The sequence below is a fragment of the Catharus ustulatus genome (assembly GCF_009819885.2).
Source record: "Catharus ustulatus isolate bCatUst1 chromosome Z unlocalized genomic scaffold, bCatUst1.pri.v2 scaffold_26_arrow_ctg1, whole genome shotgun sequence".
NCBI classification, from domain to species: Eukaryota; Metazoa; Chordata; class Aves; order Passeriformes; family Turdidae; genus Catharus; species Catharus ustulatus.
The window spans coordinates 3,081,399-3,102,596 of NW_024879445.1; the positions used below are offsets into that span (position 1 = coordinate 3,081,399).

Consider the following 21,198-nt stretch of genomic DNA (forward strand, 5'->3'; position numbering starts at 1 on the left):
TCTGCATTCCTGCTGCAGAGTTTATAAAATTACTGACAGATCCTTTCTAGCATGAACATGGGCTTTTTTTTTTTAAGCAAGTTGAAGCCTGTAATAAAGAAGGTCCTAAATGTCATTCTCTGAAGGAAAACTAAACAAAATAGATGAATAGTGCTGTATGAAGTATTTATAAGTTCACTCTGTGCTCTCTTACAATAAAGCAAGATATAAATACAAGTAAAGTCTTTTGAAAAGAAATTATTGCCAAGATGTGATTCAGAGTTTGATGTTCTGTTGGTAGCTGAGCATTTTGCTCTGGAGGGGAAGTGTTCAATCCTCCTTGACCCCTTCCCATATCAGCTGAGCACTGAGGAAAAATCACCTCTCCTGAAAAATCACCACTCATGACAAAGAGCATCCCAACATCCAGGCATGGCAGAGAAATATGAGGGCAGGGAACGACCAGAGTGACACAGATTGGCATGCAAGAACTCAGTTACCTCTGTATTTAACACTCTGAATTCCTCTTTTCTTTATCTTGTCTCAATTCTTGTGGTTTTACTGCAGTGGTGGGTCGATCAGCAGGTATGTAAATGTGAATGAGCTAATTACTTGGGAGGGGAGGTATTTGATTCTTCCATTTGATTTTCCTTTATTCATTCAGCTCTTTACACAGATTGTGTCTGGGCATCAAGAGTGCTGTAAACCAGGCCATTATTTCAGTGACTTGTGTAATCACACATCTGCTCCTGATTTAAACTTTGTGTTTGTTAGCAGACTAATTCCTGTTAAATATGTTAAATTATTTATGATTACGTTAGAACAAAACTAACTTTTTACCCTTTTATTGTGAAGTTATTCATGGAACAGCACTTTCTAGAAAGTGTGCATGAAGAATATTCTTATGATTTCAATTTCTTGTCACATCCCAGTATTCCCATGACATCATGAGCAAAATTGTAGAACCAGATTTGATAAGGAGTGAGTGTAAATGCTAAGGAAAATTCCCCTGGGATTTTCTTGGTATTTCTGGAGGCACACACTGCAAAATGCACGGGAAAATCATAATTGTTAGGAACTGACCAGCAATGGCTTCAGATTTTCTTATGGCAGCTTTCAGCCAGAAACTCCTGTGAATCACCAGTGGCTCTGTGGTGTTAAAAGCCTGCCTAAATGAAGAGATGAGTAATTACAAATGCACTGTAAATGAAATGAAGGGCCTAGCTGGAGGAAAAAGCCAAGGTAGCAAAAGTTGCTGATAAAGAAATGGGGGATTTCATTTGGGATCCATTTGTCACTTGTAAGCTGAGCTCTAACAGAGAGTAGCTGCTTAGGTTATCCTTTAGGAGCTGCAGTGGGGTCTGAGCCAGCAGTCCTGCCCTGCCAGACCTGCGGGATACACCCACTCTGCTCCCTGGATTACAGAAGGCAAGGGTCCTGGAGGGTTTGCAGAAATGTAGTGGGGTGAGCAATCAATGTTATTTTAGATCTGGGAATAGCTGTTGTGAGCCAAAGACACATCTGACGTACTGGTAACTACTGGGCATCAGGTTTGGGAAGGGTTCTTGAAAATAACTTGAAGTTTTCAGAGCCTCTTGTCAAATAAAAGTTATTTCTGAGCATTTAGCTGATATTTAAATGGGTAAAATGTGTTTGGCTGCACCCAGGTACCCAAAACCTTTGGAAAGGAGAGTAAGGTACATGATAGAAAAGGGTTAGGTTAAATCTGGCATTACTCAGTGCAAAGACTGGGGTTGAGGATGCAGTGGGGCATAAATAATTGAGATGTGGTTAATGAGACTGTGGTCTCATTAAGAATCCCTCCTGCTGGTGTGTGGCCCCTCCTCACTTCTTTACAACAAACCTGTAATGTAACAGGGGTATTTTTTGGATACCATGCTTTGCTCTCAGTTCAAAGCATTTTGATTAGCATTGGTTTTATTTTGAAGGAGCATAAAGTGATTCTGCACCAAGAACAGGCTTTACTATTTAGCATTTGGCTGCCAGCTACCATCTTTTTCTCACTCAGAAGCTTCCAGACTTGGGGTGGTGGGGGAAAATGTACACGTTGTGAAGTCACTAATGCTTCTCTGTGCTGCCAGCAGATGTTGATGAGTGCACATCAAACCCCTGCTCCAATGGGGACTGTGTCAACACACCTGGTTCCTATTACTGCAAGTGCCACGCAGGTTTCCAGAGAACTCCTACCAAGCAAGCCTGCATTGGTAAGAAAGCTGCTCCATGTCTGCTGGCATTGCAGATGTTCTGTTCTTGCCTCAGACTCTGTGTGAATTTAAAAAATAGGAGTGCAATTTCAGTAAATCCCAGTGTTAAATCAGTTGGCATTCTAGATCTTGTTGTGTTGTTGTCTTTTAATATTTGTCCATTGTCCTAGAATATCCATCCAGGGAATTTCCACAACAGGAGTTCAGGATTTCTTGGGGAAAAATAAATTAAAAACAAATTGAGTGACAGGTGCTTTTTTGTGTAAAAAACCCACGTAAGTAGGTTTTTTAAAATATTCATGAAGGAATTGCAAGTCATCACAAAATGTAGCATTTGCTCTACATGTCTGTAAAAATAATATTTTTCCCTGATGCAAGGAGACTAATTTCTTAATTTACTTTTCAGCTTCCTTCTAAGTAATGCTTAATTGTCTTGCCAGCGTTTTTAAAGCAATGATTGTCTCTAAATGCATTTTTATCTTAGTGTAGCTCTCTTGTTTGTGTAAGATTTTGTTTGTTTGCCTTGGTTTGTTTTTTCTTCCCCTTAGATATCGATGAGTGTGTTCAGAATGGTGTTCTCTGTAAGAATGGCCGGTGTGTGAACACTGAGGGAAGCTTCCAGTGCATTTGCAATGCTGGGTTTGAGCTGACTACAAATGGAAAAAATTGTGTGGGTAAGGACTCTTCTAAAGAATGGGGAAGGCATTAGCTTGGTGGCTCTAGAAATTGTACTTCTTGCTGCAGGTAAGGATCATTGAAAATTACCTTTCTTGAAATACTGTGAACTTAGAGGCCCTTTATTCCAATAGTTATCATACAGAACCATATGATTTCAAAGAAAATGTGGGGTAGTTTTTTGTTTTTGAAGCTGTACCTCTCCTCAAGAGTCCTAAGAATAATATTTTTACATAAAGCTTTCCACCAAATGATCCCTAAATCAGCATTGCTGAAGAAAATACCTGTTTTTAATTTTGGCTGTGTGGTGTCAGTAAAAAAACCTTGCTAGGTAAACAGCAAGCTTAATTCTCTCAGGCTATGGAAGCTTTTTATCCTCTCATGTATGAAAGAAAGACACACTCTTTTCTTGCATACACAGCCTGCTGTGAAATATGCAAAACAACTGATCACAACATGAGAAAAAAATTGCTGCTTTTTCTGTGGAGTGAAAACTCTTGAGATACTCTGAGTTATTATTAGAAACCAATCTTTAAGTGAGGAAATATTCCACACCAGTACTGATTAATTATTTTCACTGTGTTGTCTTCTGGAGGGTGAGAAGGTAAAAGCAGTTTTCTCCAAAATGTTTTGTAGACCACGATGAGTGTGCCACGACAAACATGTGCTTGAATGGGATGTGCATAAATGAAGATGGGAGTTTTAAATGCATCTGTAAACCAGGATTTGTCTTGGCTGCAGATGGACGTTACTGTACTGGTATGTGAAATTTGGGATATTGATTGAAAATGGCTTTTCCTGTCTGTTCATCCCTGCAAGAATGGCAGCCTGGTCACAGAGATTGATTCAATGCCATGTAACACCTTGCTGCTCACTAAAGCAGATTTCTTTAGCTGCCTGGATTAGAAATAGATCCTTAATTTACTGAAAGAAGCATTTAATAGTACTGTGAAAGCCACAGCGATAAATAAATTAGCTTCTGAAAATTCTTGGAGTGTTGTAAATGCATCAGAATATCCAGGCCCTTTGTGAAATGGTAAAGTGAGCAGCAGTTTGGTGAATTTAAGAGGTTTGAAGGATTTTACATTGATGAGCCCACCCCCCCCCAACATTTTCCACATCATTATTCTGATAATTCAGAGTGCATAGCACTTGAGTAATTTTACAGGTTACACAGCACTGTAAACTTTTTAAAATGCAGTCACTAAAAACTTCCATTGAACATCTTAAGAATGATTTACAGTCTGATTTAGCTTCAGTTTCAGCAAACTAACTGTAGATGCCTGTTGCTGCCCACAGAGGTAGGTTTGGGCTTGAGCCACTTCTAGTAAATCTTCTAAATTCTTTATCTTCTGATTTGAAGTTGAACCATTTCTAGTAGTTGTGCTTTTCTTAATAACATGCATTTGTGCTTAGAAATTGATGGCCACTTAAAAATTCTTTGAAATTAAAATTAACCATCATAAGGATATTTTGTGTCTAGTGCTCTTTAGCCATGCTTCATAGCAAAACTAAAATATCATGGGATGGACAAAAGGGAAAATTTATCATTGATTTTGCCTGATGGAGAATATGAAGTACCTCTAATCCTACAGTTTATCTGCATGTTTTGGGGAGTTTTTGTTTGTCCAGCTGGAATTTTGATTATTCCAGTATTAAATTTTTATTAGAAATAAAATCAGAATATTATTACCTCCTATAATAAAGTAATATGATAATGTTCTGAAACTATTAGCTGTAATCTTGCTTAAAACCAGATTGATTGCTGAAGTGTCTTGCCTCCTCTTAGATATTGATGAATGCCAGACATCAGGAATTTGCATGAATGGCCATTGCATAAATACTGAAGGCTCATTTCGGTGCGATTGTCCACCTGGCTTGGTTGTTGGAGTTGATGGTCGTGTGTGTGTAGGTAAGTCAGTTTTATTCCTTTTTCTTTATAGAAAAACAAGTGGAATCATCAGGTTAATTAATTATCAAACTATTTCCTTCTAAATAATGTTGAACATCAAACCACAAACAAGATGCAATCCTATAATCCTATTGTTAAAAGACAAGAAACTTAATTTCTTCTGTGGAACTGAAGAGGCACTACCTCTTTTTTTTTAACCTGTTACTTATATAAAAATAAGCTTAAAGTGCTTACTCTTCCTGCCATCTCCTTTTTGTTTTGAGACACACTCTTTCTAGTCTGATGATAAAAAATATTTTTAATCCAATCAGCCTCTTACCCTCTCAAATGGTTCTGGTTGGAATTTAAGAGATTCTTCACTAAGCTCTGCCAGTATCTCTAGCATATCTTCAGGGAGCTCATGGAACAAAAAATGGATCATTTTCAAGCTGATGAAGAATTAAAAAATGTGAGGGGCAAGAGGTATTCCATCCCTGGTTCTCTGCTGATTGCTGATGAGGAGTGGGGAGAGGGATCAATATTTGACAGAGATTTCTGACAGTTATAATACTGTGTGTACTTTGCAACACTTCAAAGTGCATTAGTTTAATCCTCAGGAGATACCATCTTTTCCCTCTGAGTATCAGAGCATCAATTCCATGTTCCCTAAATTTCTCCTTCCCCAGCTCCTGCATGTGTCTGTCATCAGAGACTCTACAATAATCATATTAATTAATCAATCAGTGCTGTGGCTGTTCTTGCTGATGGACTCAGGATGTTGCCTCTGCCTTTGCCTTACCAGCATATTTCCAGATAAAGGAAAAACAGGCTGCATCACCATTCTTGGAGGTTCTTACACCCAAGGGATGGGACATACTAAATGTTGCTGTTATCAGCTCATTTCAAATAACATTTCAGATGGTGCAAAAGTTCTAAATTCTTCAAAACAAAATCTAGGAAAAGTGTTTCTACCAAGTGCCAGCACAGGCTAGCCCCTTCTGTTACCACTTCAGCTTTAAAAATGCATGATAAAAACTGAGATTGTCTTAAAAACATAGGCTCAAAGAAAACTAAAGCACATTCTCAGTCTCTCAGTTGGAGCCCAAATTTTGTTGTTTTAAATAAATTAAATGTTCTAGTAAGCAAAACTGTACTAAAGATTGAAACAAAAAAAGCAAGTTGTGTTCCCTCCTGTGTGGTAGCTGTGTTGTTTTCTTCTGGTTTATTAAAATTTTGGAGAAAAGCAGTGAGAAGTTAAACAGTGAGAAGTTAAACAGTAAGAAAAGGCCTGGTGTACTATTTTAAATACTGGAATTTCAGTGCTCAGAGGCCCACCAAGAAAACCAGATTTGAGTACAGGCTGTTCAGTACCTTTTTTGTGTTCCAAGTTGGCCTCATCTTTACCCCTGTCATGATGCAGCTGCAAAGAATCAATACAGTACTCAATTTTCTGTGCTTTCATTTACCTAATGTTGCCACAGTACTAGCAGCAAAAGACCTGACAGGTTGGCCATCATCTGTGAACACCATTTATTTAGAAGTTACGTGTTACACTGCTTTAAGGTTTACCATAAATGCTTACATTTTCAACAGGAAGTACCCTTCTTAGGACAAAAAATCATAAAGCAGAATCATGATCTACTTGGAAAATTCATTTTAAAAAGATGATGCAATTATTCCAGCCACAATGTAGCATAGGAAATTTCAAATAATGCATAACAAAATATGCTCACACACGACTTGAGAATAGAATTTCCAAGCCAATCCACTGTTCAAAATTGTGTATGTGTGTTTATATATAATCCACATGCTGTGTTAACTACAGGAATTCTGTGTCTGGCTATTCTATTTCATATATTGCACGACCTAAATAATGCTTTTCAGACTTTCTGGATTCTAGAAGATCATTGGTAGTTTGAAAATTAATAACTTAAATTGGACATCTTGTAAGAGCGTTCCCACAAGTCTGCTAGGTAACTAGCAAGGAATATAAAACCTAAGAGCCCAAAGTCCAACTGTCCCCCTCTTTCTCTGAGCTCTGTTTTACTTCTGAATAGTGACCTTGATGCTGATGGGAGTGCACTTTAAAAAAAAATGCTGTTTTACTTAGTATTCATAAGTATGGCTGAGTCAATCACAAAATGTTATACAAGCTTGAAAAAGGTACAGCAAAGGGGAACAAATGCCTGGAAAACGAACAGTTACAGAGTCATGGAACAGCTAGATAAATACTTGGAGCCAACCTTCCAATATTTGAATATTTTCAGGCTTTTTAGGTTTGGCTGTACTTCCAGCTGCAGCTCCATGCTTGGACACCTCAGCTGGCTCTGTGTGTGAGCGTGTATCACCTCAGAACTTGTGCTGAGCAGTGGCTCCAGCTTCACACAGTGTTTGTTCTCTGCTGAGACACTTCTAATTACCTCTGCCCTCAGCCAGAGTCATCCAGGACACAGCAACTAAGCTTTATTTTACCCTAGTAATTTTGTAGAGACAAATGGAAAAGTTTCATAAATCTGATTTGTCCTTCTAAGGCTCCTGGATGGGTGCAGTGACTTTCCCTGAGTGTGGGTCAAGCACTGGTCCACTTGATATTGACCACAAATGTGGTGATGATGCCAAATTTAAGAGTGTAGAAGTGCTGTGGAAGTGCTTTCCCCTCTTGGGAAAGAGTGGAGAGTCCCATAAACATTGCTGCAGCAATGCTAATCTCTGATCCAGGGCAAAAATTAAATTCTTGGTGCTTTGAAATGAGTAGCCAGAAGCTCATCAGACTAAACATGGGGAGCAGCACAGGTTCATCAGTAAGGTGCAGACTCAGAACTGTTGAGATCCTGAGCTTTGTGAGGTGCCTGCAGCAACTGAATCATCCACAAATCCACGTCCTTCTCGTTCCTGGTCATAGCACAGCCCGAGGGGCCTGGGTCACACAATGGCTGTTTTGCTTGTGGGAGAGACAGCTTGGTTCTTCATCCTTCACAGGCTTAGTGAATCACTGGCTGTGAAGATCAGACTGTTTTCCTGTAACTAGGCATGCAACGTCCCCAAATTCTCTGTGTCACTTCTCCAAAAGCCCTGATGTATGCTGAAGTACTTTCTCTCTTGTGCAGAGCAGTTGCTCAGTACATCTGTAGCTTCCTTCAGGTACTTCCCACACTCCACATCTTTGAAGACCTTCCTCCAGTGTGTTTCTTTCCCACTTTCCAGTCTTCTGTCCCTCTACAGTTTCCCTTTGTGCCATTTCCTTCCCTTGATTTTCTTCTCCATTCCCTTACAGACACATAACTAAGAGGAAACCTCCTCTGTGACAGGGCAGTGGTTGAAAGTCCCTTTGTTCATGGCAGAACTTGTCAGAGTTGTCTGAGGTGGAGGGAAAGGATGCAATGCCACTAATTATTTAGCAAACTAAATGAGCAGACATTTCTTGTGCAAAAGTCCTCGACTATTTTCAAGCATCATAATCTTTTCCTGATGTCAAGTGCAAGCAAGTTGTACTGGCTTCACCTAGATTCTTGGCAAGGAAAAATCTCTAAAATCTAGGACATATTTAGCTGTGCTCCAGAACTATCTGTTCCATGGGATACCAAAAGCAAGAGAAAACATTTATGTGCAGGCATTTATGTTATACAGGAGCCAGCTTACAACACTCAAAGAGCCGACAGAACACATAAGGAATTGCCAGTTCTTATTTGGATTGGCTCTGCATATTCAACATTCACTGTAAAACCTCTCATGCAACTTTTCTTTGTTGTTTTGGGGTCATACTTCAAGCAAGTGTCTGGATTCCCTCAAACCCATTTCAGTTTCTGAGTCCACTCAGGCTCATGTCCAGACCACATGCATGGTGGTTTTACTGGGGCACTGACAAGGAGCATGAATTAAAGCTGTGTTCTGTTCTGGCCCACAAAGACACCTGAAACAAAGAGTATTTCTGCAGTTCCAACAGTGTCTGGAGAATTACAGGAGTCAAAAGTAAAGGCTATTTACTCTGTCTGTATGCTGCAGTTCTCAGCTACACATTATTAGAAGTATACAGTCACATGCTTGTTAAAATACTATCCTATAAGCAAACATGGGACAAAGCATTGAACCTTAGAAAGACCAAAAAAGTACAACAAAACTTCAAACAAATGCATAAAAAGGAGTCTTAGAGACATTCTCATAGTTCCTGGATAAGTATAGATGATTATTCCTGCAAAGATAGGTATGGAGGGTCTGTCTTGGAAGGTATCTTACTGGTCAAGGCTATCAAATTGATTTCTGTGATTAAATCAGCTGTAAGATTGGCAGCATGAGTCTTACAGGTATGTGGTTGGCCTGTATAAGTTTCCTGCTGTCTTTTTTTGGCATGATTTTAGGGGTCAAAGAGCCGTTCAGGTGTTCTGTGTTTTGTTTGTGTGATAAGTGGGGGTTTATCCAGGCCATCAATTCCAGCCCTCTTCCCAGGGATGGCACTTCAAATTCCAGAGTGGGTTTTTCATCACAAGCACCCTGAAGTTTCTTATAGTCTGGGCAGTAGCACTGCTTTCCTCACTGCCTAGTTGTGTGTAAGATTCCCACTAGATTTTGGGGGCTCTTTGGTGTGCTAACCCAGCCCTGGTGCCTGTTTGTGTACAAACCTGTTAAGCTGGTCATGTCACATAAATACTGGTCTGAACAGTCTGTTAAAATTGCATTTCTGTTCATGATTTTGTAAACACAGCTGGAGACCATGCTCCTCCTTTCAGGAGCAGGTATTCTCCCATATTACCACCCCTGGAGTTATCCTGCCTGAGGAACCATTTTGGAAGTCAGAAATGTGTGTAGTACTTTTCAAAGGGAAGAATCAGCCACTACATGTTGATCCAGGCCATCCCGTGTTTCTCAGTGGGATATTTGTTGATGGATTTACAGAGCTGCTTCGGGGTGTGGATCACCTTTGCTGGGTCCTTTGGAATGCCTTTGAATTTATTTTGCAAAATCCTGGTTTAGGTGGTTTGAAAGTGTGCTCTGGAGAAAACCCCAGGAGGTAACCTTGCTGAGAACTGCCCTTGCTGCCATCAGGATTATTAAGGCAGATGTAGCCAGTGTGACCTTTTTGCTGACCAAAAATAAGAGGTTTTAGCTTTTGGGAGAGCATGCATACATTTCACTCTCAGCCTGAGGAAACAATCACTTCTTCCCTTGTCTTTTTTTTTTCAGATACTCACATGCGTAGCACGTGCTATGGAGGCATCAGAAAAGGGCTCTGTGTCCGTCCCTTCCCTGGTGCTGTGACAAAGTCTGAGTGCTGCTGTGCCAACCCTGACTATGGCTTTGGAGAGCCATGTCATCCCTGCCCTGCTAAAAACTCAGGTAAAGAACTTTAAACAAAAAAAATCTTGCTGAGTTCACATTGTTGATTTGTTTCATGGCTTTAAGGAAAGTGAGCAGGGTAAATTAGGGTTCCTGAATTGTTTGCTATAAGTAATAATTGCAATAAAATGAGCAGAATTCTCTAATGAATGTGTAAATTTCCTGGTCCAGTCAATCCAACCCATATTATTTCTAGAAATCTGTATTTAATTTTATAAGAATCAATTCTTTAAGTAAACCCAGGGATTGATTTAAAAAAAAAAATCCTCTTGACTGCAGAGCTGAGGTGATGCATCTTGGACAGAATTTCCATTTATTATTGTTTTCTGAAGCAGCAGAAAACTATTTAGAAAAACACAAGTAAAACTGACAGTGTGATTAAAAGCAACAACTTGAAAGGACAGTCATCTCAAGACCATAAAGAAATCACCTGAGTGATTAACCCTGGTCATCTAATTTTGGTTTTGTATATATACATGAAAGTTCAGGATAGAGTCCACCTGACAGATTTAACTGAATTATCTATAAATGGTTGTTTTGTGTGAACATTGGCATTTCATTAGTTACACTGTAGAAAAATTACTTGAAAAAAAAATCATGTGGATTTAGTTTAGGATGAAAGAAGATGAAATACTGGAAATAAAATTTTCTTTTTCCCAACATCTCCACTTCAACTGAGCAGCTGAGTTCCATGGCCTGTGTAGCAGTGGAATAGGTATTACTGTTGATGGAAGAGGTATGTTTCATATTTTCTTTAATATATATGATTGTCATGGTTTAGGGCAAACTTTTTCCTAAATTGCCCTAATTTTCTCCTTAAGGAGGAAATTTCTGAGGTGTTTTTATTCTAGAATGTAAATTTAAGTGGCCCCTCTCCCACGTGGTTCAGGAGAAAAGTGGAAAAAATTGTTTATCTAACAAGCAGTTAATTTAACAATTTAACAATTCATCTTCATAAAGTCACTGGAGGACAATGATTCAAAGTTTAAAAAAAATCCTCAGAATTATATTTTTGATAACAGATTAGAGTGGAGTTTTTAACCTCGGGATTAATATGTTGGTTTTAGTATTTTAATTCTTGAAGTAAAATATTTGAATGTTGTCTAGAGAAAAGGCTGGAACAGTGGATTTTGCCTGACCCTATAAAGGAAAAAAAAATAATCAGTTTCAGAGTTCTGACCTGTGGTTTGTGTTTGTTGTGATTTTTTTTTTGAGATTTGATGTTTTTCCAGACTGGCATAAAACAGTTCTCTCTCATTTGACAGGAGTCACTTGCATTTGCAGTTGATTTTCAGTCAGCTGGGATAGTAATAGAGCAGTTTTTCACTCCAGATCCAGTGTTCACTCATGGATCATTTCCATGGACAGATTGTTTCTCTGTAGAGTTAAAAATTGGAAGGGAGCTTAACTGAAAGAAACCATATCCTTATGAAAAAAAGTCCTGAAAGTGACCACTTGCATTTAGTATTGGTAACTGTAAAGCTCCAGATCATTTTTCTAGTACCACAGAGATGGGGATTAAAAAAATTAATGGGTTAGCCAGGACTGAAGTAGGGGCAAAGCATGCTGCAGCTTCCAGATAAGTAAAATAGGTTGAGGAAGGAATAGGAATATAAATAGGAATTAAATACAGGAATATAAAATTTATTGCTAGGTATTTGTCTGATGTATTAATGATTATCTGTGTCAGCATTAAAGCTCCTATTCTATGCAGCAGGAATGGAATAAGAACTCCCATCATTTCATTTATTAATAACCTAAGCAACATTTTAAAATAGCACTTAAATAAAATAAATTATGGGGCTTCTTTCACTACTGTAAGTATCTGCATATTTTTTTCCTTCATTGCTTAACATGTTGTAAGCTTGTATGAGAAATTTGAAATCCATGGAATTTATAAATTATCTCAGTTTCCTTTTCAGTGAATTACACAAGGCCCATTGAAGAATATCTACATCTCACAGAAATAATGTCAGCATTCAGTAATGCTGTTGTACAAGCAGCACCCTACCATAAGAAATTACATGCAGCCTGGTAGAGAGGTTGGAGACATGGAAAATACAGTTTTCTCCTTAAAACATTGAAACAACTGTGCTGTCTACCAAGTGCATGACAAAGATCAGGGGTTCACTTCTCAGCTAGAGTCCCTTTTTGTTCAGCTTTCCAGAGCAAACACAGGGTTCCCTGTATGTGTTGTGCAGCAAAATTGCAGCCAATTTTCATGCTTGTACGCTCCTTGTGTGGCTTGTCCCAAAGATTCAAATGTGTCTAGCAAGCTACAGAATGCATTTTGCTCTAAAGAAAACACAAAACTGAAGTAGTACACCAAATTGTATTTTCTTGCAAAGTTTTTCAGATGTCTCATAACACTGAGCTTTATCCAGGGGTAGCACTTTTTTTTAATAAATACATATATGATTAAATGTACATCAGTATCTAAACTGCACTGTGATTAAAGAGGAAATGTTCTTTACAAAAAGTTGAGCCCTGCAAGTATAAAACAAGCCTTTCATGAAGTCACAGCTAGGCCAGCACCCTTCCTTTCCAGGGCTTGGGAAAGGAACTGTTTAAAGTAATGGGATTACCATATGAGAAGAAAGAAAAGATTGAAAAACCCTCTTTTCCTCAGAGGCAAGAAGCATTAAAATTAGTCTGTTAGTCTTCTTATAGTTCATATGAATATTTCGGACTTTTCCAACTACAGCAGAAATTTTATATGGGACTGTAAGTTCAGGGAATGTAACTCATCCATCATCCTGTTCTGTCTGTCTGAGAAAAAAAATTAAATTTCCAACAAGTTCTTATAGGACTGAATATGCTGGAGTTTTGACCTATGCATTACTTCTGTATTAGGAAAATTCTTGTGTCACCTAATAATTTATAACTTCTTACCTGGTAAACCACAGGCACTGGATGCACAGGTATTTTGCATCAAGCTTTTTCTTACAAACACATAGTTCTCTGTCAGATTAGGTTAGAAAGGATATCTGGAGGTCATCCAACCTAACTTTCTGCTCAGAGCAAGGGTATCATCAAAGCTGAACCATTTCTCAAGGCCTTGCCCGGTGGAATTTGGAAAATCTCCAAGCATGGAGTTCTCATAGCCTCTTTGGGCTGAAAAAAGCCCAGTGCTTAGCCACACTTATGTTGAAGAATTGTTCTCCTGGTATTTAATTTAAATTTCCACAGCTATATCTTCCAAATGTTGTCTCTTGCCGTGTCACTGTGCACCTCAAAGAGGAATCTGGCTCCATCTTGTCTGTAATTATCTGTTGAAATCAGGCAAGTGCTGTTGGAGGTCTCTCTGATATTCCCACTTTTCAGCTGAACAAATCCAGTCCCTTCAGCCTCTTCCTACACCTCAGGCACTGATGCTGCTGAGGGAATTTAGCCACACTGTCACAAGCTCTGTGTAGTCCAGGAGCACTCTGAGGGGAAAATTTTGTAATCCAGGTGGTAGATAAAACACAGCAGAGGCATTACTGGACCTGCTGATTGCCAACACAGATGAACTAATTAGCGATGTCCTGGTGGCAGCCCCCCTGTTGGAACTCATGCTGAGTTTTGAGGAGTGTGGATGTGGAGCTTTGAGGATGTTTTCCTGAGATCACAAGAGCTCACGTGTAGGAATTCAGGCAAGGAAGGCTAAGACCAGCATGGCTGAGTAAGGATCAAACTGAAGAGTAGGAAGGAAATGCACAGTCAGTGGAACCAGGGAAGAATGGTGTGAGAAGAGAGGAAAGCTGCCCAGATGTGTAGGCATGGGATTGGGAAAGGTAGGGCATTCTGGGGCTGAGTTTGGGCAAGGAGTGCCAAGAGACACTGGACAAAGTAGTCCAGGTTTGGCCTTCTAGTATCAAATAAATGAGAATAACCAACTCTTTCAGCCTTTGGGCTGCACCTGTGCTGTGCCTTGGCTCTGACTTGGAGCCCCAGCCTCAGGTGTTGCCCACACCTCTCACAGGAACAGCTTTGTCATGCCTGTCAGTGTCTGATGATCTCGTGTGGTTGTGCTAATGCAGATATTAACGAGTGTGCTTTGGATCCTGATATTTGCTCCAATGGGATTTGTGAAAACCTGCGTGGCAGCTATCGCTGTAACTGCAACAGTGGCTACGAGCCTGATCCTGCTGGAACCAACTGTGTGGGTAAGTTTGTTGGTTTTTTATTGTGGCAGAATTATTTTCATTGACGCCGATTTGACCTGGCAGGATTCAGGTCACTTCTTCAAGCTACAAACAAAATGCAAAAAACCTGGAATGGTGCTTTTCCCAGTCACTGCAGAATTGTTATTCTTACTGTATGTTTTCTTGTCATTTGGTGGGTGAGTGTTGGTGTTTGGGAAGTGTAAGCAAGAGGAAACATTGCAGGTTTCACTCTCCATCTAATTAAATTTATTAGTCATGTCCATACATGAAATCCAGTGGGGTTTTTTTTTTTCTCTACTGGGAATTCTTACATCCAAAAAAAAGTGTATTATACCCCAAGTGCATTCTGTAATCATGTTGCTTATAGCCTGGTGATTTTAAGCAGAAGGGAAAAGTTTTTTTAAATTAAAAGCTAAGGGAAATCTTTCTGAAACCATCAGAATGTCCAAAGTATTGTCCTTAAGTACTGCATTTATTCTGGTGTATTATTTCTCTCTGCCCTCAAAGGTGCACTGACCTGTCACTGCTGTTGGTGCTTCACAAAACTCCACCAGTTTTGCTGGGGAAAACTTATTCTATACAGCTGTGGTGCAGTTCTCAAACATTCCTTCCTGGTGATGCAAAGCAAACACAAAGTAAATAAAGTGTCTCCTTTCATCTGGTTGAATAAAGGAACTTTACATCTAGTTACTTCCTAAAGCCCTAAATATGACCTTTTGGTAGGAAAAGCACTGCTGCAGGAAAGTGCTGGTGTTTTTATTTTTAAAATGCTTCATGTAGTATTTGTTCTCCAAGTGGATTTTATGGGAAGGGGTTTTATTTATCTGGTTACTCTTGGGATTAGGTAAGTGCTAGTATAATCTATATATTTACTTAAATAAAGATAAAGCTGACTGAATGTGAGGGTGTGTTTATTCTTGGATAGAATTCTTCCATAAAAGAATTTAAATTGAGCATTCAGATAAAAGGTTGACACATTTTAATTAATGAGACAGTTTCTGAAATGCCAGGAAATAAAAAGTCATCAGTCAGAATGCAGACAGTATTTTTGTCAGGTCTGAGTGGGTTTAAATCATGAGGTACATGGTTTGCTGTTTTTACAGATCATATCACAACAGATTAGAGTCCAAATCTGAAGTTATTTCACGAGATTCTAATGAAATAATGCATTCATCACACTGCACAGTTTGGCTGAAGGATTGTATGACAGCAAGCTCAAAATTGCTCTTGAAAATGTCAGTTTACAAATTTGTCTCCTTTCCTTGATTAAAATCACATGAAGTTAGATTAGGGACAGGTTAGTAAAGAAGAACTCTTTTTAATTCATAGCTGCCAGACTTAAATCTTGGATTCATTATCTGGGGAAATTTAGGCTTTGTTGTCTGAATCCTACAGGAATAAGCACAGCTTAGAAAATCTAAAGTAGTTGGGGAAATGAAAATTCTCCAGATTGTAGTTATATTGCATTCTCAATTTTCTTCTGTATTTTCAAACTTAAAAACTCTCCAGAAATCTAATAGATTTTAGCATTTCAGTTGCAGTATTAGGTTTGGGAAATCAAGCAGTCAATAAAGAGAAAATAACCTGAAGCAGGATAAAATATCATATTTATCCTGAAAAATGCCATCTTTATCCTGACTTATCCTATCAATATTCTTCCATAAACGTTGGTTATTTTAACATATGATGAGCATTAAAGGAAAAGGCTTAAAATTATATCTTTTCTTCTTTCATAGAATAAATAGTGGGGCAATGACGAAGACACATTACTTTTTGTTAAAATTATTTTCAGTTAGTTTAAGAGGAGTTGAGGGAATTGTGTTAATGTATGGGATTTTCTTAGGGTGCTTGATATCCTGGTTTTAATCATAGGTTTTTTTTAAATACAGTGTCTTGAGATGAACTGTACAGGATAGATTTTAATCCACTTCACAGATAACAAAAAAAAATTTAGCCTATAAAACACAGTTAGAACAGTAATTAACACACTGCTGTTCATGTGTTTAAAAAAAATAAATAGGTACAACACTGTTTTCGAAGCAAACAGACCTTCCTGAATTTATTTGGTGTAGTCATACAAATGACAAAGATCATTGTCATTTGACAAATGTCACTGGGCAAACTCAAATGACCAAAGTCATTGCAGCAAAACGTAATTATTCTTTTAATACTAACTGTGAACTAATTTTTGCTAATAGAAAAAACAAAGAACAACTTTAAAGGCAGAACAGAAATTTTTGCAGTAAGAACCTGGAGGAGAATTAGAACTTTGAAGGTAAGAGCTGTCATTTTTGGCCATGATCTTGTCTCCTATCCCTGCAGACATTGACGAGTGCTCTGTGAACGGATTGCTGTGTGACAACGGGCTCTGCCGGAACACCCCGGGCAGCTACAGCTGCTCCTGCCCCAAGGGTTACCTGTTCAGCTCAGAGACAGACACCTGTGAAGGTGAGGAGCCTGCACTTCCTGACAGATTTGCTGTTTCTTGTGGCATGTCAAAGCAAAACGTTCACAGGAGTGATGGCAGATACCAGAGGAAAAGAGAGAGAGCGTGATGCTGCTTAAATCTTCACATTTCTGGTTTAATTTCTCTGCTTTTTAGTGTGTTAGGTATTGCTGTTGGATTTCTTTCAAAGCAATAATTTAATTTTTATATGATAATGTTTTCCTTTGCTTAGCTACAGCATTTTTAAACTACAGTAGAGAGGAATATGTGCTTGCCTTTGATCATGTAGCAGGAACATCATGTCTGTCATTTAGGGAAGTGCATCTGTCTTGATCACAGTGTCCTTTTTCTTTTCTCCCTTCTTCTCTCCCTTCAGTCTGTGGTGAGAGTTAATTCTAGATCAAATCCTGTTTTCTGTGATGCATTCCAGGACCTGGGTACTACTGCCTAGGAATACTAAAATTGTCCTTTATTTATACACTAGAATCAAAATTGCTTTCTTATATTACTATTTAACATAGATGTTAAATCAGCAAAAATTTCATGTAGCAGAAACTAATGATAAATTTTAATAATTTTTTAAAAATACAGGGAAAACTGTACCCAAAAAAAAGCAAAATTGAAAGAATTACTTTATGTGCCATCTCTTTATTAGTATTCAGACTAGTAGAATTTTACTGGTCTTCTCCTTTATTTTTTGTTTGGTTCCAGCCTGTAAATCTCAGTATTTGTAATCATTAGAAAGTTTTTATAGTCAAAGGTTCTGCATTTCTTTGAGTGATGGGGAGACTGTAATTCTTTGTTACGTGAACCAGTGTTATCATCCAGATTTTTCTGAAGTGATGGAAGGTATTACTGTCCTCAACTCATTATTATTGATCAGGAAGAAGTTACTGCCATACAACTAAGCAAACACATACAAAGGAAAGTGGAAACGGTTCAAATTATGGCAGTATAAAATCATTCATGATTTCTATACAAAACTCCTTCTATGCAAAAGAAATTACATTCCTTAATATTTTAACACATGTGAGTTAGAGGTCACCTTTAGAAGTTAGTTCTTGCTCTTTTTGCATATTACAAATTAGTACCATTTGTCCAGAGTGGGGCTTTTATTGTGCCAACCCTCATGGATTTACAGAGCTTTCTGTGCCAAGTTGTCTCAGCTCCTATCTGCCCACAGTGCTCAGGAATTTATTCTGCAGGGTCTCTGTCATTAGTGTCTGTTCACTGGAAGATTACTGTCTGTGAGAACAGTGTACTTGTTTCTTGAGGAATCTTCCAGACACAAAAACTGGTGTAGCATGGTAAGGGGAAGTGCTCACTACCAAGAACATCAGAGCATGAAATACTGACCTAAAGCTGCATGGATGAGGAGCCAGAATGCAGACAACCCAGCCAGTCTTGTTGAAATAAAATGTACGTACAATTTCAAACCACAAACTTGGATTTATTTTTAATGGCAATAATACTGTTATTATTAATGCGTCTAATAATCTCGTAGTTAGATTGATATCTAAATTTAGCCAGTGAGGTAAAAAAAGTCGGTCAGGAGGGGTTTTGTGTAAAAGTGTCTGTTAAACCTATTTAATGTGTTGCTTTTTTACTCATGTTGGGTAGGCAGTAGTAATGCTGGGTTGGCAGCAGAGTAAGAAATTATTCTTCTTCTGCCCAAATCCTGTTTCTCGTAATTCGTTTTGGAGTTACAAGTTCACTGGTTGTAAAAACCTTCTGTAGCCAGGAGCTCTGTGTTGAGCACTTAAAAATGTTGTGATGCATGTTAGTCACCAAGAAATTTTTTATATGACTGTCATCAGCAACTCTGAAGAAACAACAAAACCCTTCACTGTTTTTGTTTGTAGTTAAATTGAAATTTTTTAATCAGTTTGTTGCAAGGGGTACAAGACTTGTTTGAGGCTCCACAGTCCATGAAAGTTGAGATTTTTATGACAAGCTCCATGGTTTAGTTTGTGTTTCCAGTGACATAACTAGTTAAATGTAAACCAGATGTGCTTTGAAGTTCATTTCCAGGAATGTACAGCGGACTGTTTCAATTTTTGCTTCTTTGACGTTTACAATGTACACTCACTTAAGAGAAAAAAAAATTTAACACACACCTCAATAAGTATCTTCATTCATAGTGGGTTTTATTTTACCATACAAAATAGTGTTAAAATCCATTTGGTTTCTTGCTTACTCTTTTAAAAATTACCATTTAGCATTATTATGAGAAGGTGTAGAGTAAAAATTTTTGGAGTTTGTTTACATTGTGCGTATGATAGTTCTTCACTTGATTCAGCAGCACAGTAACGCTGAAATGGTCTTAATATCATCTTTTAGTATTTTATTTTTCCTGGATGGTGATTTTGGGATGTAGTCAATTCACTATTATCAGCCTATTGCCATCCAAATTCATTGAGTTTGGGGTTTTCTTTCTTTTTTTTCTCCTTACTTAGCATAGTGCTAAAGCATGTCAAATGCAAAAAGGTCTGGAGCATGGCCCATGAAGCCAAGAGAGCTGCCTCTGCTTTTCAAAAATTGTTGAACTTTGGTCCCTCTATCTCCACTTACTCCCTTCTTTGGTTGTAGTTTTGGGACATTGGCTTCCAGGTGTGGCCCTCAATTATTTTTTGTTGGGTTTTGGTTTAAACTCTGAAAATTTGAAACAAAAGATGAAAATTGGCTGTAATCCTGCCTTGCTGAATACCAGGGAAAATTAAAGATAGGCATGATAACCTCATATTACTGCCATGAATATGAAGCAATTTTAAGTTTCATGCATCTTCTTGAAGTGGTGTTTTGGATAGTGGCACCTCTCTGGTTTTTACTTTGTCTTGCACATCAGTTGTGTCTGTGTGAGGTCAGCTGCCAGCTGTTAAAACAGTGTGACACTTTGCATGAAAATCACCCATTTTCAGCTTTAAGTACCTTCACAGATGATGCCTGGTCCCTCACGGAGATTTCCCCGAAGTTGCATCTTAATGAAAGAAGGGAGGAACTCTCGTGATTGTTTGGACAGAGAATACATCACTTCAATTTTGTTAGTTTATCCTGTCCTTTTAATTTTTCCTGACTTTTTTTTAAAGCTAGACAAACCTCTGAAAGCAAGATGGCAGATGGAAAGGAAGCTGAAGTATGACTTTCTGCCAAAGCATTTCTATTCAGAGGATTATCTGACATAAAGTACATACTTAAGATTCCTTTTTTTGCGTGTCAGTGTGATTTATGATTTTGAGAACCACTTGGTTTCTCTGCAGAAGCAGCAGAGAACACTCCCCACTACCAGGTGTTGCTGGTTGGGGAGAGAGTGGGAAGCAGCAGAGGCAGGGAACATTCCCTGGTAATAAAAAACTTAGGTAATAGAGTATAAAATATATTCACAGAGAGGAGAAGACCTTGGTGCAGAGCAGATAATTGCTGGTGAGGGCTCCTGATTGCCAGCTTGGATGCAAGAGGGATTTGGAGCTAATTCTACCAGAACTAACAGTGAGGCACATGGTCCTGACCTGATAACACCTCTTAGATTTTACATCCCTGTATCTGTGTATGATTTATCTTTAAAATAGGCAATCTACAGTTTAAGAGTAGGCTTCAGAAGCATGAGGCTCTGAAAGTTGCTGGCAGTCAAAGACAAGTCCTGTTTGCTCTTTGTAGATAAATCCATTAAGTAAAGGATCTGTTAAAGCTGGCTTTTAAATTAAATTCTTGCTTTTGGCATGAAGAGAGACATCACAGTTTCCAAAGTTTCCTGATTCTGGGCATTTTTGTATCTCTCTCTTGCTTTATTTTTTTAAAATAATACATGCATATTATTAAATTATGTATTTAAATACCTCTTGCTTCCTGTAATGCACATCTTGAGTGAAATGAAGGCTTGATGCATCATATCAAAATAGCATGCTGTATCTCCTAGAAAACTTAAAAAAATATGGAGAATATTTCAATTTGTCTTGAAAATGATCTTTTGATGCTCTTACTGTCTCTAGTGCTTAGCTAGATACTGCATTAGGTTATATTAAATTTAAATCAAGCTGGTTTAATTTATAGATATTACAAGATACTCCTCAAGCACTACTGGCAAACATAAGCAAGCACTAAACATTTTTCACTTCTGGCCTGCCAAAGGGAACTGGTTGGATTACAATGTATGGCTTGATTCAGGATGCACATAAAAAATTATATAGGTTGGAAGGTTCTTCAGGAAGAAATGGTGAATAAGCATCATCAATTCTTCTTGGGAGAGTTTGTTTGTATTGTTTTAATCTTAAAACTGATTCCACTTAAAAGAAAAAAATCAGCAAATAATGCTGTCTGCAGGGGTCCTATTCTTGCATATGAACAGGCTTAAAAACCTCTGAGGCATAATAAACAAGATTTTGGGGCTAAAGAGAATACCATTTACATTATTCCCATTGCAACTGCTATTTCTTCAACATTTCCATAACTAGACAGTTGCAGCCAGCATTGTGATATTTTGCTTCTGACAGGGTTTTCTTAATTCTT

General features: G+C 38.2%; 1 protein-coding gene across 1 annotated transcript in view; it reads left to right on the forward strand.

The window, feature by feature from the left end:
* Positions 1-21,198, forward strand: part of FBN2 (fibrillin 2) — a 112,149-nt gene that overhangs the window by 36,708 nt on the left and 54,243 nt on the right. The window contains exons 12-19 of the mRNA XM_033086481.1: positions 2,085-2,204; positions 2,753-2,878; positions 3,516-3,638; positions 4,669-4,791; positions 9,949-10,101; positions 10,784-10,837; positions 14,124-14,249; positions 16,572-16,697. Coding sequence (XP_032942372.1) covers positions 2,085-2,204; positions 2,753-2,878; positions 3,516-3,638; positions 4,669-4,791; positions 9,949-10,101; positions 10,784-10,837; positions 14,124-14,249; positions 16,572-16,697 — 951 coding nt within the window. The remainder of the gene's footprint in view (positions 1-2,084; positions 2,205-2,752; positions 2,879-3,515; positions 3,639-4,668; positions 4,792-9,948; positions 10,102-10,783; positions 10,838-14,123; positions 14,250-16,571; positions 16,698-21,198) is intronic.